Consider the following 23,542-nt stretch of genomic DNA (forward strand, 5'->3'; position numbering starts at 1 on the left):
TTCAGAAGGGCACACGCCAAGACATGGTGTCTGATTTGACAGATGACATGTGGTCCGTCTATGTGAGACCATTCCTTACAGTCTCATGTATCGTTCCGCTCCGCCTGAGCTAAGCTTTTCTGGCCCCGTCTAATGCAAGACACTCCGGGCGACATCAACCTCGTGGGCTTAGCGCCGTCACAGGGAATGACCCTGCTCTCGTCACGAACACCACTGAAAGTAAAGAGTGGAGACAGCTGGGGTAGAAACCGTAAAGTAATGGCTGAGACACCTGCTGAGGAGATATATCCGACTTGAAAGAAGGGGGGGGGGGGCTCACCGCGAGAGGAGAAGAAGATGTGGAGAGGGTCTGGCACCGTAGCAATTCCAGAGCCAAAGACAAACAGCCCAGAATGGTCCGAAGTTCCCAATCCAGACGAGGCGAAAGACAACGCCAATCCCTTGAATGCCTTGCCCCATAAACGGAGTCTTTGCTTAATTATGATAAAGTATTCCTTGTCTCTGGCTTTCGAGATGTGACTGAAGTTTGAAAATCTTACGGGTAACAGGTTTTACCATTCCTTCCCATCCGTGGCGCCCGTCAAGTCACGATGCGTGCGGTCTGTGAACATTTTTAAAGACGAATTGAGCGCCGAACTTGAGGCATCTCCGCTTCTGTTGATCTGTAAGAATCCCCACAGACACGCCTGACACACTTCTTCTCTCGGTCAAGAATTGTAGCTCAAATCATCGAAAATGGAATTTGCAGATTAGATCAGCCAGCCACTGAGCAAAGTTTGAGAACGGTGGTTTGAATTAGCCATTGATGACGGAAAAAGCGCGTGGGCTTGATGGCTGGAAACATCCTCCAGAAACTCCAATCGCCGATGGGACTTTGACCACGCCACTGTAGTGGGAGTGGTCAGTGCAATTAGTACTTACAGGTACGAAGAGAGGCCGGCTCCCAATGACATGAAGGCCTGAGGAAGTGAGTAGCAGTACAGAACATAAACAGTAGTATGAAAGCATTCATGCGAGACAAAATGTAGACTTGCGATGTATAATAGGTTCTTCGATGCAATTACCTTGTTGAAGCGCCAAAAATGGATTGAATGCAGTGAAAACTGCTCCGAGTTGGGGAGAAGTAGAAAGATCTCGATGCTCAGCAGCCGTGGCATCACCAGACGGCTCGGGGTAAGGGAGAATAAGCACTGTTTCGACGATCTCTTCGTCACACATAAAAAAAAGAATATAAAAAAAACTCTGGGGATACAACGGATGCAGATCCTCCTGTTTGCAGACAGAAATGTGACATAACTGTGGAGGCCTAACAAAGACAGCCGAAGTCTGGAGTACAATAGAGAAGAGCGTTGTATGGTACAGTGAGGCGCTGTAGCCTCACAGGGACTTTGCGATGGTCCTCCATGGCAACATTGGACGATCGCTTGACAGCACCCATTCAAACACCAAAAAGCGGCAGCGTTTGGAAATGCAGGAAAATGATCCTGTTACCAGGGGTGAGAATAAAGTTATAAATGGTGCTAAGCATTTATGCACCAGGCCATAATTGCTGTAACCGAGTGCTCCCTGTCCACTGGCCCGTGCCCCGAAATGGTTTGTCGTAGTGTCTAACTCAATGACTTGGCGTACGGGTCGCTCAACTGCGGGTTGGTTCTGTCTGTCCCCTTGCATCTTCTTCTCACATCATCTTCATCTCGTTGGACATATACCGCCGCCGCCTTCTTCTCCCAAACCTGAAGTACCTTCTCTATCAAAAATGCCTCTCGATTGCGATCTGTCAAAAGAGCTCGTTGATAGGCTCACGTGCACAAATAAGCTGAACATTGGCGGAATGATTCGAAATCTATCTCTCCCAGTTACCTCACCCCTGCCTCGAACCGCGCCGACCACTCATCAACGGGTCGCCTTAGCATTTTGTTGCCCCAATTAATATTATACATCCTCAACCTCCTCGACTTCCTGTCTTTGTCTCGACTATCTCGAGCCTCCTCCAGCGCAAAAGAGACTGTGGAAGGCGTTCCCCTTATATCAGGAGCTCCTCGAGCATGCACCAGACGTGCTGACTGCATTGGGCAAAACCCAACTGATACACAACCACTCAACTGCGCTACTTCAATAGGCGCTTCGGTCGAAAAGCGCGTATCATGCTTCGATTTCGGCGCCTTTCTCTTCCTCCCGAACTGCAAACGGGTCTGCTTCCAGTGTCTTCACGAGAATCATGCCTTGCGCATGACAACACTTAACCTCTTGTTACGGAGCGGATCGATTACTTGCGGGATGGGGACAGTAACACGAGGGATGCAAGGAGCAAAGCATTTTCTTAGGAGAAAACAAAAACAACCCATACATCAAACCAAGCTCTCCCTGTCTTGCATTTCCCGTCCGTATTCTGCACTCGATGCCCAGATTCAAGGCTGACGAGGGCCCCGTCCTCGGAATTCATCCTTAACCTTGTCTTCACTCACAAGGTGCTTGGAGCAATAGTTCCGGGACTCCTTGTTGCTCCTGGTTTGCAGGCTGCACTTTAAGCTCGATTGGGCGTCGTACTTCTCGTCGCACTGATAGAACTCGCCGATTTCGACACACCCACACCGATACACAGTGTACTCCTGGGTACACATGGCGTAGGTAAACGGATTACACCCTTCAAAAGTCTGATCGTGCAAGGGGTAAGCAAACTCTTAGGAAATATTGTGCCGGATAGAAGAAGTGAGGTTACATTTCTAGCGGATGATAGGGATATGTGCTTCGTACTTAAATCTTCTGCAGTTGGTGTTGTGTGCGACTAGTAAAGGGTGATGGTTAACACTATTCGGATCCGTGTAACAGTGACACAGTGCTGCCAGGCCAAGGGTAAATGCTTCAAACGGTCACTACTCACAAGTATTCGATTGAATCAACAAGAAGATGGGAGGCCTTCTCGTGCTTCCTGAAGAGAAATTGTGGGAAAGATTGACCAGAGGGAGCAAGGCCATTTCACAAGCGAAACCGCAGTCTTAATTACCATCGGGAGCTTCTGAGCCGCTACCACTTAGCCGAGCAACTCAGGATGGTACCGAGCAGGTCATGATACCGAGCAGATCGCTAAAAATCAATAAACCAGCGGTTGGATGATGATTCCATAGTCCTATTCGCGAGGTTGACCACGTATCGTGGGGTTAATGGCCGCTACATCTCTTGGTGAAGTAGCCGAAGGCCTGGAACCCTGGTGTGAATAACCGCCCGCACAACTTCTTCAGCTTCGTTGGTTGTGATGGCACAGATCACTGACCAGAGAAGGGGCTAGTTCTCAATGTGAAACTCTTGGTTGTTTCCACCACATGCGTCATTCCGGATAGAGATTGCCGCTTGGTTTCTCCAGGTGATCACTAGTACTGCTTGCATACTTGGCGTTGTCCATGTCGTGATATTAGTGCCGAAATGGCAGGGGCTTATGCATGAATTTCAGACAGGGGCGCCTCGGAAAAGCTGGGCGTTTAATAGCCGCCCCGAACCTACCCGCGCGCTCACCTTTCCCAGGTCTTGATGCGCTGTGAAGACCTCCGCTTCACACTGCATCCTCCCATTTCGCACGCCCCTCTAGTTTTCTGACACCAGTTGCAGACACAACCTCTCTCCATCTCCATATTCCCCAATCCTAGCACATTGCCGACTCTCAGCGACAGCCCCGCAATTTCCCCCCAATACCGACTTGGCAATGGACCTCGAAATATTGAATCAAGAAATCGATGACGATGAAGCCGCATATCGTGTCAGAGTTGTGAGAAGAGTACACTACCTCACAATCTCTCGGAAACCCACCGCAGTACTCGATATCGACACCTTATGCCGACCCTATCTGCTGATACCGAAGCTCCCCCCGTTCCCAGATGGCAACTGGACAAAGATGCGAATCAGTCAAGCAGCAAATGGCGAGACGGAGCATGTCCTTTCTTGGGACCCGTTGGACGGCATACATTCCTTGTGGCACCCTCGCCAGGTTGATGTCCTCTCCCTCAAGAGGACAGCTGACCATAAGGCCCGTGTCAAGGAAGTTCAGTTCGATGGCCGAATCTTGTTATCGAAGGTGGCTATATTCGAATGGTGGATTCCCCGGCTGCAACGCGAAACAGAGTTCTACGAGAGAATTTCAAAGGATCACTGTTTGGGGAGTGGTTCAGTCGCGCCAACGTTTCTCGGTCACATTATGGAACAAGAACGATGCGTTGGTTTTCTTTTGGAAAAGATCGATGGTCGTCACCCGCTCCTGGACGACCACCCAGCTTGCGAGGCGGCATTGCGCAAGCTTCATTGCATAGGCTGGGTGCATGGAGACGTGAACATCTGCAACTTCTTGGTGCATCAGTCCACAGGGCACGTGAAGTTGATCGATTTTGAATATGCAGAGCCGTTCGAGGAAACAAAAGCGCAACTGGAGCTACAAAAACTCAAAGACGAATTTTCCCAAATGACGGAAAGGTAATCTTCGGCGGTGACCGAGAACGAGCCGAAAGAAGTCTTCAGACCAATGTATGCCTCTAATAGTTATTCGTGTATCTATTCGACAAGAGAAAAATCAGTGGGTATTTAAGTCACGCTGAGCATCATCGAAATCATCGAACTAGACAGTCGTCGAAACTCGATGTGTTCGGCGGTCGATAGCAGCATGGATGAATGAGGTCATTCGAACAGCCTAAGATGACTCGTGTTGTGGAAAGCAAAACGATGAATTCCTATATTCCTGCTGAGATTGTAGGCAATTTAAGACGTATTTCAATTATACACCCAGTATTCACACTCATTTATGCAGCTCGAATGTCCAAATCGATCGGGGCACGTAAACCAGACACTCATGATAGTTTTACGACTTTGTTTATTAGACATTTTGCCGAAATTACAGTTGAGCAAACAGAACTACTCGAAGGTCAGCACAATCTCTTCGACTTCCCCGGCACGCCCACCATCCTCGTCATCCTCGTAATCCTCGTCATTCCCACCATTCTCTTCATTCTCATCAACGTCGTCATCCGTATCACCCGCATTATCCTCGTCATCGCCGGAAGATCCCATGAACACAAGCTCATGCGATGGCTGAAGACATCTGATACCAGACGTGAAGCATTCTCCGCAAATATCAAAATTCCCACCGTTGCAATCTGAACAACGATAGTAATCCCCGCCCGCTGAGACGCTGAAAGTGCAAGCGTCGCATACTCGGGCAACCGGAGTATGCAACCTTGTGATTACCTCTGGGGCTACCTCATGGCTCAGTGTGACTCCCCTTTCCTTGGCGTTTTCCAACAAAAGCTGTGAGATCGCAGTGTGTCCATATCTCCTAGCCCACCACAACGGCGTCCGACCTAAACAATCTGGAACCATTCCGACGACGCTTGCATCCAAAAGGGAGTTTACAACGTCAAGGTGACCTTTTCTCGCGGCCGCTGACAGACAAGTTGAGCCGTAGCGATCGGGTAGATTGGCCACCGATGGGTCCTGACGTAAAAGGGAGTCGACAATCGTATGTTGGCCTTCGTTTGAAGCATGGTACAATGGCGTCCGGTCGAGGTGGTCTTTCGAACGGGCTGAAATATGAGCATTAGTGAGCAATAGCTCCACAACTTCTTGGTGGCCCTTCTCAGCGGCGTATGAAAGAGCGGTTCGACCATATGCGGTGTCCTTGAGATCCAAGCCGATGTGGTGTGTACTGAGGAATAGCGAGACAACCTCAGAATAGCCATTGATCGATGCCAAGTGCAAAGGTGTAAGGCCATTCATATCCACAGCTGTGACGTCGGCTTCCCGCTCCAAAAGGATCTCAACAACTTTGAGGGGCCCATTGGGGGGCGTTGGTTGAAACATGCAAGAAATTTCCTCGACCACAACTTTGGTATTCATCTCACGAACTCTTTCAAATTCTTCTTGAACAATCAGCTTGACTACTTCGTCCTGATTGCCAATTGTTGCTGCGTGGAGTGGAGTCGACCCCTGTGTGTTGGCAAATGTTACATCGGCTCCTTTCTCGCAGAGTAGCTTGACTACATCGAGGCGCCAGAAGAATGATGCTTGGCGGAGTGGCGTCTTTCCAGTCATATCTGTAGCTGCTATATCGGCCCCCTTCTCGCAAAGCAGTTCAACCACTTTGAAATGCCCCTGAAGTGATGCTGCGTGGAGTGGCGTCGTTCCACCCATATCTGTCGCTGTAACATCGGCTCCCTTCTCGCAAAGCAGTTCAACCACTTTGAGATGCCCCTGAAATGATGCTGCGTGGAGTGGCGTCATTCCACTCGGACCTGTAGCTGTAACATCGGCTCCCCTCTCCCAAAGTAGTTCAACCACTTTGAGATGCCCTTGTAGTGATGCTGCGTGGAGTGGTGTCATTCCAGTCATATGCTTAATCGTAAAGTCGGCCCCATGATCAAGGAGTAACCTGACGATATCCGTGCAGCCATGGTACGAAGCCACCACAAGAGCGGTGGTAGATTGTGTGTCTTTTGCGTTGATATCCGCACCCAAGTCAAGCAGCATCTCTACGAAGCTCTCGTCATCTCCTGCAGACGCACAATCAAGGGCAGTAAAGTACTCTTCAGACTTCTGGTTTATATCTGCACCCAGTCTGACCAAACGCTGGACAGCTTCTTGATTGCCAGCAATAGATGCAGCCAGCAAAGGGTTCCCCAAGATGCCACCAGCATGAGGATTGACATCTGCACCCAAGCTGACCAGCTTCTCCATAAGCTCTATACAGCCGGGGACAGAATTGCTTGCATGCTGCAGAAATCCGGTAAGCACGCCTCTTTCGACGTTGAGATCCGCACCCATGTCGGTCAAAACCTGCCAAAACGTGCCGAAGCCTCCTCGGTTGTCTTCGCCGAGAAAGTGGCTATAGTCACTGATTAATGTGCTGAAATCTGCACCGGACTGGAGGAGCATCTTGACGATCTGCCCTCTGCCACCGCAACATGCTCCCCGTAGAGCAGTGCCATACTTCCCCCCTTGGGAATTGACGTGGGCACCAGAGTTGATCAACATCTCCACAATCTTCTCATCGCCCTTGTAAGATGCAGCCTGGAGAGCATTGCCATACTCGCCAGCTTGAGCATTGACGTCTGCGCCGTTGTTGAGCAGCATTTGGACGATCCCCTCGTGACCATGATACGATGCGGCCTGAAGTGCACTGCCGAGCCAGCGACCCTTAGAATTGACATCTGCGCCTTCGTCGATCAGCATCTGGACGATTCTCTCCCGGCCCATCAGAGATGCAGCGTAGAGAGCAGTGTCGCACATGCCAACTTGAATATTGACATCTACATTTTTGTCGATGAGCATCTGGACGATTTTCTCACTGCCACCGTGAGATGCCGCATTAAGTAGGTTCCCGCGGATATCATCCTGCGAGCTGAAGTCTGCGCCTCGGTCAAGGAGTAGAAGTGCAATGTCCTCGTGGCCTGTATTGGATGCTGCCTTGAGCGGGCCTCCATAGTATTTTCCCGGGATGTTGACATTTGCTCCATATTCGAGGATCATTTTCACGATCTTCAAATCCCCGTGATGCGATGCCATCTCCAGTGGCGTCCCACTGCCTTCTCTCGATGCATTGACATCCGCTTGCTTATCGAGAAGAGTCCGTATGATCTCAAAGCATCGATCGTATGCCGCTGTTTTCGCTGCCTCAAGCCCATTGTCGTCCCAACCATTCGGGTTTTGGCGAATAACCCGGAAATAGTCCATAGGTTTATCGTGCAACGCTGCCTGAAGTGCAGTTCCGTGTTTACCGCCCTTGGCGTTGACGTCCGCTTGCTCGTCCAAAAGAAGCCGCACAATTTTCAAGTGTCGATTGTATGACGCTGCCTGGAGTGCAGTTTCAAACGCCCCAGCCTCGGCGTTGACGTTCGCTTTCTTGTCGAGCAGAAGTCGTACAATCTCCAAGTGCCCTTCCGAGGATGCTGCTTGAAGTGCTGTTCCGTGCTCACCGCCCTCGGCGTTGGTTTCCGCTTGGTTGTCGACAAGAAGACGTACAGTCTCCAAGTGTCCGAAATGCGAAGCGGCCTGGAGCGCCGTTCCATAAGCACCGCCGTGGGAGTTGACGTCTGCTCCTTCGTCGATGAACAATTTTGCAACCGCAGTCAACCCGCACCGGCAAGCATAGTAAAGACCGCATTGAATCAGCCGGCCCGGGCTGTCATACAGGGGGCCGTCGATTTCTTGGTTCAAGTAGGTCCAACGCTTCAAATACTTCGTCTTCTGCAGGAAGGAAGCTATCTCCTGCAGAAAGGAAGCTATCTCATGCAGAGAGGAAGATGTCTCCTGCAGAGAAAAAGATATGGTCGTCTTGACGTCAGTTGATTGCTCTGTACACCCAGCTTTGGCAAAGTCCAGCCAGGATTCCGCTGCATATTGTGCCATCGGAAATTCTTGTGCGAGTCTCCATCGAGGGCAATCGATATCCGTAAGATAGGCCAAGCAGGTTCTCGTGATGGTGATGCTCGAGTTCATGATGTCAAAGTTGTGCTGGTGTAAGAGATACTCCTTTACTGAAAAATGCGCGAGGTGCAGCTCTTTTCTAACGCCCTCTGAATCCTCGATTTCGATTACGGAAACCAAGCTAGGACAATGGCGCAGGATGTCGGCGTTGGTGAAAACCCTGCCATCGGGATGGAAATGTGGCGGGTCGTCTTCGATGTTGGTTGCAACGACTTCAACTGCCACTTCGAGAGTCAAGGGCTTCTTGGAATGAACAACAAACTGTAAGAGGCGCATTGAACTACTACGGTACCCTTCAGGAATGCTGTGAAATACTCGGTCGTAAGTTTCAGTCAAATCTCGGGGTAATCTGTCGAGATCTTTCTTGAGCGCCATCGGGGTCAGGCATCTGGAAAGGGCGTCAAGTTGACAAACTGCCCATCTAAACCTGAACAAGTAATTAGACCTCTTTTTTTAAATAGGTAAAAATCATGCTGTTGACTCACATTCCATCGGCCCTGTTTCCGACTCTGTCACGAAGCTGTTCGATTAGGTCCTCGGACAGCCTCTTTTTGTTGAAGCCAGGGTCGTTCTCAAGTCTCGCCGTCACGTAAGAGCGAATATCGGCATCGATAGCCAATTTGTTCAGGCGTAAGCAGCTTTCTTCTCCAATCAAGGTGGGTATCTCGCTGATAAACTCGGCTTCTGGTCGACCAGTGTAAAGTAGCCGAACGTGAACCAGCTCTGGCGTGGAAAACATGCTCTTGATCCACGAGCAGATTTCGTCCCGTGTTGTTGATTCATCCAAGGCGTCGATAACGACGAAAACCTGCTTCTGATCGGCCAAGATCATGCGCACAGCATCACGAAGAAAATTTGTAGTCGGCTTGTTCTCCCCATCGCGGTGTGCTCGGAAGGCATTGTCGAGACGTGCCGCAGAGTCCAAGCCCCCCTGGTACAGTTGAGATGCAAGTGACCGCAACATTCCATCCAAAGTCTGCTTAGTTTGATCGCTGAAGTCAAAGAAGAAGCTGAGGACAACGCGGCCGTCTTCTCCCATGAGATGATCCAAGATTGTACTGCTGAGAACCGTTTTGCCGCAACCGGCCAGTCCATGTAGCCACAAGTGTCGATATGTCCCAGCAACCCAGTTCTGAAACTCTGCGGTTTCTAGAAGCCAGCCACCCGTTCCCTCATGACGAAGCTTTCTCGCCTGATTGGCGTTGGTAGATGGATCGGGAGGAGGCGCAAGCCAGTGGCGGATCTTCTCTCGCTGATTGCCGGAAACTACGGACTCTACCGCTTCTTTCATTGCAAGTGTGGTCTGCTGCGTGACAGTGACTTTTTGCTCAACTATCTACAGTTAGCTTACATTTTCTTTCGACTGAGAATAGCTGTCTGAGCTTCGGGACCCTTTGATAAGAAGCGAGCGGAACCCATACAACAGACTAACCTGATTCAAGGATTTCCAGCGCTCTTTTGGATCCCTGAACCTCTGCGGCCGGCACGTATGCAAGAAACTCCTTCGCATAGGCAGCGGCGGTGGCCGAAGCATAGCGCTGCCAACGATCGTTCTTATGAGAGTCGGCGTAGTCGCTGATGCCGCGTATGACAAGACATGGAAAGTGATTCATCAGGCCTGCAGCCTCCATCTCGAAGCAGATACAATCCTCTCCCACATCGGCTACAATTTGCTCGCGAGCCGCGGCATCTTTGACAAGCGTGTTGCCAGACGCAATCACGCCGTAATGAATCTCGGGGTTCGTGGTGTCTCGTGGTTCTCGTTCGACCTCATTTGCTTCTCCACAACTGTGGCAATCTGGTCCGGAGACGTGCTCGTACGATGCATCAAAGAGGCGGTCGCTGTCGAATCCTTGGTGTACATAGCCAGGACTTTGTTTTGATTTCTTTGCCATCTTAGGGTTGTTCTTCAGCATGCCTTCCACAAGCTCGGGTATCTTGGAGTCCTTCATCTCGTGGTCTGCTCGAATGCTTGTAAGGGCTTTGAGCAAGACGGTCGGAGGCTTCCCCAAGAAGCCTTTTCGCTCACGACGTTTGCCGGGCCTCGCCTTGACCAAGTCGTATTGGCAGACGCCGCCCGTGGTTCCATCAGGCTTGCTGACAGCCACGTCGCCGAGACGGATGTCACGACCCTCATCCGGCCGAGGGATTCCACCGCCAATTCCGACCAGAAGACCGATTCTGATGGACGGGAGCGAGGAGGACAGGCTAGAGGCTGTGGTAGCGGCTGAGGTGAGCCCATAAACACCGGCGGCGAGAGAAGCAATTGCGATATTGTGCTCGCCCATACGGCCCCAGGTATAGACGTTGGTGTCAGTCGGGTGCCTCGTGAAGCCCTTTGGCTCTGCGTGTTTCTCGTCAAGCATGGCAATTGCAGCAGCCCGTTCGATAGGGAGCGCAGCGATCCATCCGACGGTGTAGGACTCCGGGTCGTCGAGAGCCGTGCCTGTCGCCATGATGGCCAAGAGGATCCGGCGTCTCAAAGGCTTGAAGGCTGCTTTCCGATTCCACAATTCGTTTCTGATGCACTAGATTGACCCTATAGAATGAAGAAGAGAGAGGAGAGGTATGGAAAGCAGAAGGCATAATGAAAGGGGGTGGGGAGCCTGGTTCCTACGGGGGACTCGGGCGCTGGTACGGATAAAATCCCGCAACACTCTATTGGCGAGGACAGTTTTCAACACCGCAATGATGCATCACGAAAAGTGGGAATATCATTGCTTCATGGTGGAGCTTTGAAATGGATGCGGACGAGCAGTCTGCCTAGCTGTGTGACAGGGAGTACATATGTGTATCAGAATAGCCGGCCTTACGCGTCCCCCCTGCTCCGAGGTGAGCAATGTAGCATTCTGTCAGTTCCATTGGCTGTGAGATTCAAGTAAGCGTTCGGTTCCAGACCTATGACATGGACGAAAGACGGGTTCTATGGACCAGCAACCGAGATTGTCAAGCCACATCAACGCTGGCAAGACCGCCCAGCGTTTCAATCTCATTTTGAATCCCGGCTTAATCAACGTTCTTGGCACCTCAAGTCAGCCGTATGTTATGATTGGAACCTTCTTATTCGATTAATGTCGACATGAAAAGTGAACTGCAGGTATCTACTGAAGCAGTTGTCACCGGTATTGGCCTACTGAAGTCGAAGCGAGAATAGAAACAGGATTTTACACCTCGAAATTCAGGAGGCATTGAATCACCGTAAATACACCAAAAGTTGAGCGGCAGGCCCAGAAGGGCAAAACCTATGATTTGGTGACAGAGATATGTGTGGAATAGTAGCACATGCGCCCACTTACGTCTCACCTCCCGATTATTCAACGAATTAAGATGATAAGTAAAATAATCGTCATGCTGGGGATCGTGCTAAAAGGTTACGTCTTGAGAGTCCACGATAATAAATGACATTCGCATTTAACACTCTGCTGAGTGGTCCTTGCAAGGAAATGCTGCTGATGTTATTAGGAAATTATGAACAAAATTTGATTATTGAAGAGCTACACAAGCCCGTACCCAAGGACGCCTTGATCCATCTTCTTTTTACAAGTCTCTCTGATAGCTTCTCATCTACTGGTCTTGCCGGGACGCGTCATGAGAAACCGGTCCTCCCTGCGGAACCCCCTCTACGAACTCATACTAGCCGTGTCCTCTTTGGATTGTATTATTCCAATAATCTCGACGACAGACTCGGTCTCTCGCAGCGTTCCATTGTTACACTTGCGCCGTTCTGACTGCGACATAACGAACAGCCTCGAGGCACCGTAAAGCTGTGTAGCGATCCATAGCGAGAAGACGAAAGGAGTAACGAACTTCCAAACAGTTCCCCATCTTCCCCACGACTTGTGGAGGAGATATATTGTAACAGCAACCTCAGTGCATGCACCAACGATTACCCAGACGCAGAGACCGGCCGTCAGATAGGCCAGGAGTTTGTGATTATTACGCTTAACACGCCAGATAATCATGGAGATGTAGATGGGAAACTCCACAACAGCGTCAAAGGCACCTACATCAAAGTGAGTATAACGGAATTAGGATTGAACATTGATGAAATGTGTTGATAACATACCCCATATCATGCACATGTAAAACTCGATAGTAGCTTCTGGGTGCTTTTCCCAGTCACTGAACAGCAACAGCGACGTTTGCATGATGGCTATGAGTCCGGTGTGGTGGGCGATGCCAAGAGGGCTTGCGAATTGGGTGCGGTAGCAGAGCTCGAAAGTGTAGTATGCCGGGTACATCTGGGCTATGATGAAAAGAAGGTCGCCAACTTGAACTTGACTACCTTTCGCCATGTCCGTCGATAGCACCGCTGATCCAGCGATGAATTTCATGGCCGGGTAGAATCCGACACAGAGAACGACAAAGGTATTAATCGCGCCGACGTGGTAGTACGTGAAAGAACGGCGGCGTTTTTCGTTGCCGGGGCACTGGAGGTCTGTATAAATCTTTCCGTAGATGGCTCGGAGCAGCCATCGCTCGAGAACGTTGGCTAGTATCACAATGGCAATAATACTAGAGACGAAGAGTAGCGTTCCGTACGGTTGGAGAGATGATATTGGTCCATTTTGTATTGTACTGATTTTTGGCAGTGACCTTGGGCCCAAAGTGTGGGAAACTGTCGGCATGGTGAAAGAGAGTGTGTTGGATCTATGAACACAACGTTTGAAAGTGTAGCGCTGATAGGTACACAGCAAATATGCATTTCCTTTACGTGGGTTATATAGGATTCAGTAAAGGCCTATTAGAAACATGTCGACAAACGACAAATGAGCCCACCGGCACAATTATCGTAGACTCTCACGTCCCTGACTCGTGGAGAGAACATCATGTCTTATTGCAGGCCGACTATATATCAGGAGCGATATGTCGGCCCAACCGATGTAGTAACAACAAGAGCCGATGAGCCGGTTAACCCGCTTAATCCACAGGGTGCGGGCCCAGAGCTGATGTGATCGGCCTCGTCTAACAGCTGGTTTGCTCGGGATCCCACTCAGCCGCTCGCAACATGTTATGAACCCCACTTCTTCAACGACTGCTACATAGTAGTTACTACCCCGTGCTACTTTTAGTCAAGCTTTGTCGGAAAAGCTAGTCAGCAGCTCGCCGATCGTTGCATAGGTAAGAGATGGCAAAGGGGGGTCAAGGATTCCACGGCAGCAGGCCGCCGAAGTAGGTGGAGCTTTTGAGAAACAACAATTGCTAGACTTCTCAATGGACAAGAAGAGAAACATACACACAAACAAGAAAATAGCCCGAAACGCCTCTCTAAAGTTGCAAATTCACTCTATTTTACTTTGGAATAGATTCCCACAAGGACGACTTTGCATTGACAACATGACCTGAACCGAGTTGATTACGCTATTCTATCCCGCTGACTAAACATCTCTAATTTCTCACCCAAGACGGTTTTGATGCACATTGGCTCACTGACCACTTCAGCTAGGTGGCCAGGGATGAAGCTTTTTTGACCCCATAGCATGAGCTCGGAGTATGTCGTGATGCCTATCCCTTTGTAAGTCGCAATTACTGCACAGTAACTGTGGGTCCGCCATTGCGCCGGCTGCTTCGGAGATTGTCGGGCAACCCGCGTAGTCTTAACCCCCCCCCCCCCCCATGCAAATATGACAATTAATTGGTTATCTCACCCTCGATATGCAGATGGCCTGCTCTCTAATGGGGAGAGATGTCGAAACTCAAAAAGGTGCCAAATGTCTTTGACTTTATGTCTCGGGAGCTGAAGCCGACACGGAACTCAATCTCGCCCACCGGAAGCTCCCAGTCCTGCGCTGTGGTGTTCCAGAAACTCACGTCACGACGCAGGACGGGGAACTCGATCAACTTGGATGCCCCCGGTGCCAGGGCGACCTTCTCGAATCCACGCAGGATCTGGACAGGTGTGTTGCTGGGGACGCCCCGCCTGGGGAGCGACACATACAACTGCACGACCTGCTCGCCATCGACGCTTCCGGTATTCTCCACCGTTGCCGAGATGGAGCCGATGGTGTCCCAGAGCGCCGGGTTACCCCCAGGGTAAGCTCTCGCAGCCGGCGGAGGGTAGGCAGAAACATTTTCGCTCTTCGGGGCAAAGGTAGCGTCACCGGCGAGCGCAAATGTGGTGTAGCCGAGCCCGAAGCCGAATTCATACTGCGGCGTAATGTTTTTGGCATCGAAATGACGGTAGTCGATCATAAGCCCCTCAGTGAAGTCAGCCTGCCAGGCATCAGGGTCCTGCGCGAGAGTTACGGTAATATTGACAATGGGGAAGTCGTAATCCGCAGGCTGCTTGGGGATGGTGTATGGGAGACGACCGGACGGGTTGACATCCCCGTACAAGACGTCCACAATGGAATGTCCGTTTTCCTGGCCGGGATAGTGCGCGGCGAGGATTGCCGTCACGTTGGGGTTGTCGGCCCAGGGCATGGTGTTGATGCCTCCGGAGTGGGTGACGACGACGGTGTTGGGGCACTTCCTGGCGACGTTGTTCACGACGGCCGTCGAATCCCAGTCGTTCTCGAACGAGAGACGATCCGTCCCCTCGCGAGACCAGGTCTTGAGGAACACGAGGCACACGTCCGGCGGGGGGTATATGGACGTGAAGTCGCCCTCGACGATCTTGGCGTTGTCGGTAAGGTACTGGACCCGGCCGCCCGCGGTGCCCTCCTCCACGCGGTTGCGGATGGCGAAGAGCGGGGAGATGAGGCGCGTGTGCCGTCCGGCGCCGGAGCCGCCGCCAACGCTGAGGGCGCCGACGTTGGCGCCCCAGGGACCGCTCTCGTCCCCCGTGTACGTCAGACCCTCGCTGACGTCCGCGGCGCCGTTGCCGAACACGGCGACGTTCTTGGGCTCCTTGAGCGGGAGGGTGCCGTTTGTGTTCTTCAGGAGGACGGTGCCGGCCGCGGCGACCTTGCGCACGATTTCGGAATGGTTGCCGCGGACGTCGCGCGCCGGCGGCGGGTTGCTCGGGTCGTAGCCCGCGAGGGTCAGGTACTCGTCGGGGTAGGCGTACGTCGCGGCGAAGACGAAGCCCGTCGACGGATCGATGGAGGGGAAGTCGTCGTCCTGGTGGAGGAAGAAGTAAGCAGAGAGGACACGGCGTGCCATGTCGTCGACCTTGCTTTCGGGGACGGTGCCGTTGAGCACGGCCTGGGTCAGATTGCCGCCGAGATAGGAGGGCATGCCCGGGAGAGTCGTGGCGGCGGTGTTCATGGGCCCCGGCATCGTCATATCCATGCCGGCCTCGACGGAGTTGACGCCCGAGTGGGTGGCGTACCAGTCGCTGACGACGTAGCCCTGGAAGCCCAGCTCGCCCTTGAGCAACCCGTTCAGCAGCTTGGAGTTCTCGCAGGCATACGTCTGGTTGACCCGGTTGTATCCGCACATGACAGAGACAACGCCGGAGCGAACGGCGTTGGCGAAGGGCCAGAGGTAGAGCTCATGCATGGTGCGGTCATCGATATTGGCAGAGATGGCTTGGATCTCCGTGCCGTCCTCGGCGAAGCTGTTGGATCGTTGCGTCTCCTGTTCGTTGCCGATGAAGTGCTTGGCGGTAGCTTGCACGCCCATATCCTGGATACCCCGGATGGAATGTTCCATAGCAACTCCACTGAGGTAAGTCAAACTACCCCCATTTCGGCACCCCCCCCATCTCGGCACCCCCAGCCCCACCAAGCTACACCAAAACCTACTACTTTCTAGCACCCTTATAACTATAAACCTACTTATTATATTTAATATAAAATTATATATTTAAGTAAATAGTATGTAATATAGTATCTTTAAAAAGTAAATATGCTATTATTTCTATCTACTATATACTAATTATACTATAAATACTAATGTTAGTATCTACTAGTATTTTACTAGTAAACCTTAACATTTTTTAAAACATCTTTTATAATTTAAAGAAATTATATTAAAATATAAAAACTACTTATTATAGTATATTTCTATATAATTAGTATTATAATATAGAGCAATATAGTATACTACTATTAATAAGCTTAAAATAAAGAAGTTAGTTTTCTACTTATATTAATTTAGTAAGGAAAATTTATAAATAGCTATAAAAAAGCTATTAAGTAAGTAATATTAAATTAAACCTTATATAACTATAGTAGTACTCTATAAATACTTATAGTAGTTATTATATACTATTTAGCTTTAAATTTAAGTTATAAAGCTTATAAAAAGAAATATAGTATATTACTAGTAAAATACTACTTTTACTTTCTAACTACTAGTATATAGTAAGTATTAGCTAAACATATATAAAAATAGTAAATTTTAGTATATATAGTACTTAATTACTATAAATAATTTTAGTATAATTCTTAGTCTTAAAAGTAGGGTTATATAGTATGTATAGAAAGTAGTAGGTTTTAGTGTAGCTTGGTGGGGCTGGGGGTGCCGAGATGGGGGGGGTGCCGAAATGGGGGTAGTTTGACTTACGGATCAGGAGAGAAGCTCTCCCAGTTGCGGCCTCCAAGCGGGTGACGGCCCAGCGCACCGGCTGCCGGTCTGGGTATTAGAGTCTTGTCAGCCAGCTTGTCCATGAAAAGCGGAGAGTGAGTGAGGTCGCATCACTGTAAGACTTTTACTCACCCAAGATGAACGCTGGCGCCCTTACCACGGAATTCCGCACCGAGGCCGCGCCCTCTCTCATAGATCAGTTGCCTGTCCCACGTCGCTGCGGCCGTCAAACCCGCCGGAAAGACCGTCGTGAGATCTGCGATCCTAACTATCGTTCAGAGGGCACATTAGTTGTTTGCACTGCAAAAAGCCGAGAGGAGGGGGAGACCAACCAGAGACCGGACCATCTGCGAGGCAGAGTCCGGGGAAGTCGATCTCGGGAATCGGAGCAATGTTGCCGTTGCACGAGAGGCCGTAGGTGAAGCCAGTCGTCAGGCCGACCTTCTGCGTCAGGTTCAACCGCGAGACGGCCTCTTGGGCTTTCTCGAAGGCAGCCTTCCACCCCTCGCCGGTGCTCTCGGCTGATTGAGCTTGTTAGACAAAGGAACAATAGAGGCAACGGGTGTCTCTGCAACCTACGTGTCGGGAACGTGGGGACCACGATGAAGTGATCGGAGCGATTCGTGTACACGGGGGGTGACGGGGCCGCAGCTCCCACCAAGGCTGCGGTGGTGATCAAGGAAAGAAGCATTTTTGATTCAAATGCTCGATTCTTCAGACTTGGGCGAGTAATGTCATGAGAGTTTGATATCTGCGGAAGTCTTTTCGTGCCATGCCACCTGATATATACGTTTTGAACGATCCCAAGTCCCAATCCTCAAAAGAACATGTTTGACCGGGACATACCCACCTGGGAGCGGGACTCTTCAAGACTAACGAGAAGATGCAGTTATTTGTTTTCTAATCATTTTTGCCCAGCTTTCTGCGTCGACAGTCATGATGTTGCAAAGTCTACCAAGCTTCCGCCCAAGGTTGTGTGTGCCTGGCGAGTCGGAGATGACGAAGCTGCCAGTTGAGGCGGAGAACACCGTCAGGCCCCCAGTCTGCTCTATTAAAAATTACAGCAAAAAGTTTGCACCGCCTCTGTCGACCTGGATGCTCGTATCCGAATGTTCTCACCTGGCCGGCCGTATGTGAGCGAAGGAAACGCTTCGTACGTACGACGCATGGCTAAACGAGAGCCTAAACGATGAGCGGGGGCGCTGAACGAGGTGCGCACTCCGCAACAGAGAGACAGACAGACAGAGAGTGAGGGGCAGAACGGTTGCGCAGGGCTAAGGAGGCCCCGCGGAAACAACATAGCCACGCCAAGTTCTGCTTGGCATTCGGCTTCGAGACAGTTCCTTTCCCTCGTTTGATAGTTTGGTTTCCTACATCGGCATAGTGGCACGTTGAGGCTTGCGAGACGTTGTCTTGAGAGCGTGTCTGACATCTGTGTCCCCCCTTTTCATGCATCCGTGTAGGCCGGCAGGCAATCCATTCAAAAGAGTTGCCGTACGTCTCGGGTTGTTGACCAGGAGAGATGAGAAAGAGGGCTTGAATCGAAATCATCAGTCTTTTTTCATCGGTTTTCCTATTTTCTAGTTTCTTTCCTCGGCTGTCATTTGTTGCCTCTCTCTCTGTCTCTCTCTCTTTCTTTCGCGCGCTCTCTCTCGCTCTCTTTAGTTATCCAGTCCACTTTGTAAGACGAAAGCCTTTCCTTCGGACACGCCCAGCCACGTTCTTTACACCGGCAATCACTCGCCATGCTTTCCATCCGTCAAAACGCCTCAGAAGCCGGCGCGGCCGAAGCGAACCCATTCAAACTTTACCACTACGATCCCTCCATCGCCGCCGCCGTCATCTTCGTCTTGCTCTTCCTTGCAACAACTCTCCTTCACTGCTGGCAGCTGGTCAAGTCCCGCTGTTGGTTCTTCGTACCCCTGGCCATCGGAGGTCTTTGTAAGTTTGTCCAAGCCCAGAGCCCCGTCGAAAAAACCACCAGTGATTACGTGTCGTGTGCGAAGACACCTTGCTGATGGAGCCTCGCGTGGTTAGTGGAAGCCATAGGGTATGCCGCTCGCGCCAAGTCGGGCAGCGAGAGCCCCGACTGGACCCTCGGGCCCTACATTATTCAAGCAATCCTCTTACTCGTGGCCCCCGCGCTTTATGCCGCCTCGATCTACATAGAGCTGGGCCGGATCATTTCCGTCATTGACGGGGAGGGCCACGTCATGATCCCAAAGGCGTGGATGACCAAGGTCTTTGTAACGGGAGACATTCTGTCATTCATACTTCAGGGTGGCGGTAAGTAGCACGCCTCTCACTTTTGTGCCCATGGGTTCCAGAGGGAGAAATGCTCACATGGTATTGTACACAACCAGGTGGCGGCTACCAAGCCTCGGGAAGCCTCGAAGCCTTGCATACCGGCGCCAAGATCATCATTGCCGGTCTGTTCGTTCAGCTCATCTTCTTTGGGTTCTTCATCGTCGTCACCGTGGCCTTCCATCGCTCCATCAACAGAGCGCCCACGGGCCGCGCCAACAGCAGCATTCCCTGGAGGAGACACATGAGAGCTCTGTACCTGGGGAGTGTGCTCATCATGGTCCGATCCGTGTTCCGTGCCGTCGAGTACCTCCAGGGCTTCGACGGGTACCTGCTGAGCCACGAGGCGTATCTCTACCTCTTCGATGCCACCCTCATGGTTCTCGTCATGGTTCTGTTCAACCAGGTCCACCCTGCCGAGATCGCGGCCGTTGTGTCGGGAGGCGGGTACAATGAGGAATGGAAGATGGGCGCGCTGCCGCGCTATAATGTGGAGAGATTGTGATTGGGGCCCCTCTAGGTAGAACAACTTGGAAGGCTTTGCAATGCTGCAGAAGCTCATGGTTGGATTGCAATGGGGGGCTCGGAGCGCATGTGTAATTTGGAGTTGTGTCATCGAGCCTTTGGTTCACAGAAGAAGAAAGGGGGTCGGGTGGGCACACAGAATTCATGTTTACTGATACCAAAGGATCAAATCAGAAAGTAGACGCCAAGATGATCCAACGCCCATTCTTATGCAACAGGGTCCAAAGAAAACCTCTCGCCAGAGCAGATAAGCAAGCCACTGAGAGCACTCAGTCGGAGCTCAACCCTGCGTGTTGAAGCGGCCAGCGAATCCACGGCCTCCAGTAGTCCCCGAGCAAGTCGTCTATGGCCTCGATGATGTCCTTGCCCCAACCTTCAAAGAACCAGACGTGATTCAGAGAGTGCAAGAGGGCACCCAGGTAGGTAAAGAGGACAAGTGCCGGGGGCTGGCGTTGGTGCAACAGCGTAAAGTACCGCTGGGGGCCGAAGTGAACGAAGCTCAGCGGGCCGGCCAAGGCCCTGTTCCACCCCCAGTCCGCAAGCATATGGGCCTCCATCGTCTCGAACTGCAAGCAATACATGCGGGCCTTTCTCATGACCGTCAGGGCCTGGTTGTAGACGTCGGCGTCGCCGCTGTCCTTCCATATGTCTTGCAGTCGCCGGAGCTCAAGGTCCATCGGATCCAGGATGGCGTCTCCGGGCTCCAGCTCGGCCCAGTTCCCCAGTGACAAGAGGGGCTGTATGCGGCCGCCGCGGAGGAAGTCGTAGTGCGGCGCCAGCACGGCGTCTATGCCGCGCATCATCGGGATCCATTCGACGCCCAGAAGGCGGTCCTTGCGGAGACGCGGCGAGTTCCGCTCCGCGTTGTCGGCAAGTTGTCTCGAGATGGAAAAGACGTAGATGATGTTGAGGATGGACCAGAGGAACAGGCCCTCGTACTGGTCGACGGTGCAGTTTTCGAGCACGGAGTGGAACCCGGCAAGAGAGACGGCGTGGTGCTGGGTGGCCTCCTCGACGTAGGAGCTGTTCTGGGGCCCGTCGTCTAGGTAGGCCATGTGGAGGGCGGCCAGGCTCAGGATGGCGTGCGTGACGAAGGGGTACTCGAAGGCGATCTGCGTAATCAAGACCTGCCACAGCGAGTCCAGGTCGGGGGCCTTGAAGATGCTGACGCTGGTGGAGACGGTCCAGTGGTGCAGCAGGGCCAGGTCCCTTACGCCGAACGTGTCCGTAGACGGTCCGGGCCTCCGGGATACGCTGGAGACCGCGGAGACGGGGGTGGGCGCCGGGGTTGACGGGTGTTCCGTCCCGTTGTGGTCTCCCCCAGTGTCGTATACCCGGGGGGACAGTCGAGCCGGCGATGCATCATCGTGGAGGTCGGACGACTGGGGCGTCGGGTTGCCTGTTGGCTGGACCTCCTCGGGGTATTCGCAGAAGACCTCGCGTCGGACACAGGATCGACAGCTCGGGCGCTCCTCGCTGCACTACGAAGGGAGGGGCAGAGTCAGTAGTCGTCGGTTGCTCCACGTACCGTGACATTGTTTACCGGGAGCCATCAAGCCATAAAAGAAGACAAAAAGAAGACGAAAAGAACAAAATGGGAACACGGACGAACCTTGACTCGGCGTTTCCGGCAGTCAAGGCACCCTGTCCTTGACTTCTTGTGTGGTTTGCGTCTTTTCACTGGAGGCATTTCCAGTGGCACTTCGTCCGAAGCCATGGGGCCGAGGGTTCGTTCTTGGGGAGAATATGGAGAGGAGAGAACGAAGAATCGTTTAGGTGGAAACGAGGTTGCACCGGGGGGGCAGAAGATGAACAAAGGTAACGAGCGAGGGAGTGGAGAGATGTGTAAGACACGCAAGGGGGGGGGCTTAGTACATCCACGATGCAAACGAAGAGCTAAACGAGCCAGTGGCGTCGTTCATGAATCGTCCTCCAGAGTACGTAGACCATGAATCATGGGTTGGTCTATCCGAATATACGAGATCAAGCCGAGGACCTCGTATCATCGTGTATAATGGGTCCGAGTCGACCCGTAGTCCACATTCATTACACCGTCCGGTCTGTCACTGCATCTGTACTTTTTTGCTATGCAAACATGCAAACTTGATTACTGTGCCAGCCAACTTCCAAATATCTTGACTTTTTTGATATCGTAATCAGCCCGTATCTATCTTGGCGGCTAGTTTCGTCGAAAGCTCGTTAAATAGACTGACTCCAAGCACGCTGATGGAACGTAAAGAGAGAAGAGACAAAGGGAAGTAAAGCAAGACAAGAGCGGTGAAAATATAACCGAAAAATGCAATTAAGGACGTCGCCGCTACCCTGCCATTTGTACCAAGGCGTTTTACGCTAGAAACACGTATCTGCATCTAAACAACCAACCTGCCCTGGGCCGGTAACGATTCACTTCCAATGCTGGTCATGCTGCTCACGGACCTGTCGTCCATGCTGGACACTGTCGTCCATTTCACAACCGTCGCCCGAGCCAGACGTTTCCGGGTCCTCGACAAACTTGCCGCGCTTCGGGTCCTCCAGGTGCTCCACGTACCAGATGGCAAAGATGGCCATGGTGATGGCCATGAGGATGGTGTCGAAGATGTAGAGGAAAATCTCGTGGGAGATGAGATACCCCTTGTTCCCCTGCAGGTACTCGACCACGCGAAAGATGCTCCGGACGAGGATGATGGCGCTCACGACGTAGAGCACCACGAGGTACCGCTTCCACGGGACGCCGCCGCTGCGGGCGACGCGCGTCGGGTTCCTGGCGAGCCGGGACTGGAACATGATGGAGGTGACGACGAAGAAGCCGAAGACGACGATCTGCACGAACAGGCCGGCGATGATGATCTTCTCCCCGGTCTCGTACATGGCCATCGTGCCCGCCGCCTGGATGCCGCCGCCGCCGGCCTGGAGGCTGAAGGCGATCACGTCCCCCGTGACGAAGACGCGGGTCACCCAGTTGACGGGGATCAGCGACAGGTGCTCGCCCTTGACCGTCCGGATGAGGCGGCCCAGGATCATGTAGATGGAGGCGGCGTACAGCGCCGGGGCGACGAGGATGAGGATGGCCTGGATGACGAAGCCGCCGATGGAGAGAGGGTCGTAATGGCTCCAGATTCGTCCTCCGTACCCGGCAGTCTGGACTGAAAATTCGTGGAAACCCCGTCAGCTCAATCTCACACTGAGAAACAAATGTTGCATGATTTCGGGGATCCCCCATTCCCCCCCCTCCCCACGGATTGAACTTACAGACACCGCCGATGGTAAAGGCCATGAAATAATATGCCCTCGCCTTCAGCATCCGCCACGTGTGCAGCGCCGTCAGGACGGCAAACACAATCACGCTGACAATGGCCGCCGCCAACGAGGGGGTGTACCGGTAGAGTTTGAAGTCGAAGAACTCGGCCGGGGCCTCGGTCGTCGAGGACGCCATGCTGGGTGCGTATGTGGGTTTGTCTCGGTTGCAGCTGGCGGTTCTGTCAGGGCTATTGGTGTTGATGTTGGTGTTGTTGTTATTGTTGATCGAGGCTTGAACACTTGACAAGTTGTTCGTTCTAGTCCAGGGAGCAGAGGAAGTGCAGAGTCGACGAGCCGACGGATTGTAGTGGTGTTCTTTTTGGGTCTGGCGGCTTATAAGGAAGAGAGGGCAAAACACCACTTCCTACATGTTGTTCCCTCCCAAGACTGTTAGCTGCGCCTGGCTTAGGCCTTGGGTTATTTGTGTACGATGGTAGAGATCCCCATCATCCCTCTTCGTGGCTGTGCGTGCTCGTTCCAAGAG

At 52.0% G+C, this 23,542-nt stretch overlaps 8 protein-coding genes across 8 annotated transcripts; 2 read left to right on the plus strand and 6 right to left on the minus strand.

The window, feature by feature from the left end:
* Window positions 1-2,408: 2,408 nt before the first annotated feature.
* On the minus strand, window positions 2,409-2,621 carry CH63R_13770 (uncharacterized protein; the record flags this gene model as incomplete). The annotated part of the gene is made up of 1 exon (XM_018308744.1): window positions 2,409-2,621. The coding sequence occupies one exon, from the start codon at window positions 2,619-2,621 to the stop codon at window positions 2,409-2,411; it is 213 nt and encodes a 70-aa protein (XP_018151062.1).
* Window positions 2,622-3,697: 1,076 nt separating this feature from the next.
* CH63R_13771 (uncharacterized protein) lies at window positions 3,698-4,462 on the plus strand (the record flags this gene model as incomplete). Its single annotated transcript, XM_018308745.1, has 1 exon — window positions 3,698-4,462. One exon carries the CDS (start codon window positions 3,698-3,700, stop codon window positions 4,460-4,462), a length of 765 nt encoding a protein of 254 aa, XP_018151063.1.
* A 4,479-nt stretch (window positions 4,463-8,941) lies between these two features.
* On the minus strand, window positions 8,942-10,916 carry CH63R_13772 (Pfs domain-containing protein; the record flags this gene model as incomplete). The annotated part of the gene is made up of 2 exons (XM_018308746.1): window positions 8,942-9,792; window positions 9,893-10,916. 2 exons carry the CDS (start codon window positions 10,914-10,916, stop codon window positions 8,942-8,944), a joined length of 1,875 nt encoding a protein of 624 aa, XP_018151064.1.
* Window positions 10,917-12,080: 1,164 nt separating this feature from the next.
* CH63R_13773 (uncharacterized protein) lies at window positions 12,081-13,088 on the minus strand (the record flags this gene model as incomplete). Its single annotated transcript, XM_018308747.1, has 2 exons — window positions 12,081-12,463; window positions 12,527-13,088. 2 exons carry the CDS (start codon window positions 13,086-13,088, stop codon window positions 12,081-12,083), a joined length of 945 nt encoding a protein of 314 aa, XP_018151065.1.
* Window positions 13,089-14,133: 1,045 nt separating this feature from the next.
* CH63R_13774 (Glycosyl hydrolase family 3 N terminal domain-containing protein) lies at window positions 14,134-17,623 on the minus strand (the record flags this gene model as incomplete). The annotated part of the gene is made up of 4 exons (XM_018308748.1): window positions 14,134-15,961; window positions 17,065-17,200; window positions 17,265-17,462; window positions 17,512-17,623. 4 exons carry the CDS (start codon window positions 17,621-17,623, stop codon window positions 14,134-14,136), a joined length of 2,274 nt encoding a protein of 757 aa, XP_018151066.1.
* A 1,054-nt stretch (window positions 17,624-18,677) lies between these two features.
* On the plus strand, window positions 18,678-19,741 carry CH63R_13775 (RTA1 protein; the record flags this gene model as incomplete). The annotated part of the gene is made up of 3 exons (XM_018308749.1): window positions 18,678-18,873; window positions 18,970-19,218; window positions 19,296-19,741. 3 exons carry the CDS (start codon window positions 18,678-18,680, stop codon window positions 19,739-19,741), a joined length of 891 nt encoding a protein of 296 aa, XP_018151067.1.
* A 289-nt stretch (window positions 19,742-20,030) lies between these two features.
* On the minus strand, window positions 20,031-21,478 carry CH63R_13776 (Rta1 domain-containing protein; the record flags this gene model as incomplete). Its single annotated transcript, XM_018308750.1, has 2 exons — window positions 20,031-21,242; window positions 21,374-21,478. 2 exons carry the CDS (start codon window positions 21,476-21,478, stop codon window positions 20,031-20,033), a joined length of 1,317 nt encoding a protein of 438 aa, XP_018151068.1.
* A 686-nt stretch (window positions 21,479-22,164) lies between these two features.
* On the minus strand, window positions 22,165-23,194 carry CH63R_13777 (RTA1 domain-containing protein; the record flags this gene model as incomplete). Its single annotated transcript, XM_018308751.1, has 2 exons — window positions 22,165-22,904; window positions 23,011-23,194. The coding sequence occupies 2 exons, from the start codon at window positions 23,192-23,194 to the stop codon at window positions 22,165-22,167; spliced, it is 924 nt and encodes a 307-aa protein (XP_018151069.1).
* Window positions 23,195-23,542: the final 348 nt, after the last annotated feature.

This window comes from Colletotrichum higginsianum, chromosome 10, assembly GCF_001672515.1.
Source record: "Colletotrichum higginsianum IMI 349063 chromosome 10, whole genome shotgun sequence".
In the NCBI taxonomy this organism is placed as follows: domain Eukaryota; kingdom Fungi; phylum Ascomycota; class Sordariomycetes; order Glomerellales; family Glomerellaceae; genus Colletotrichum; species Colletotrichum higginsianum.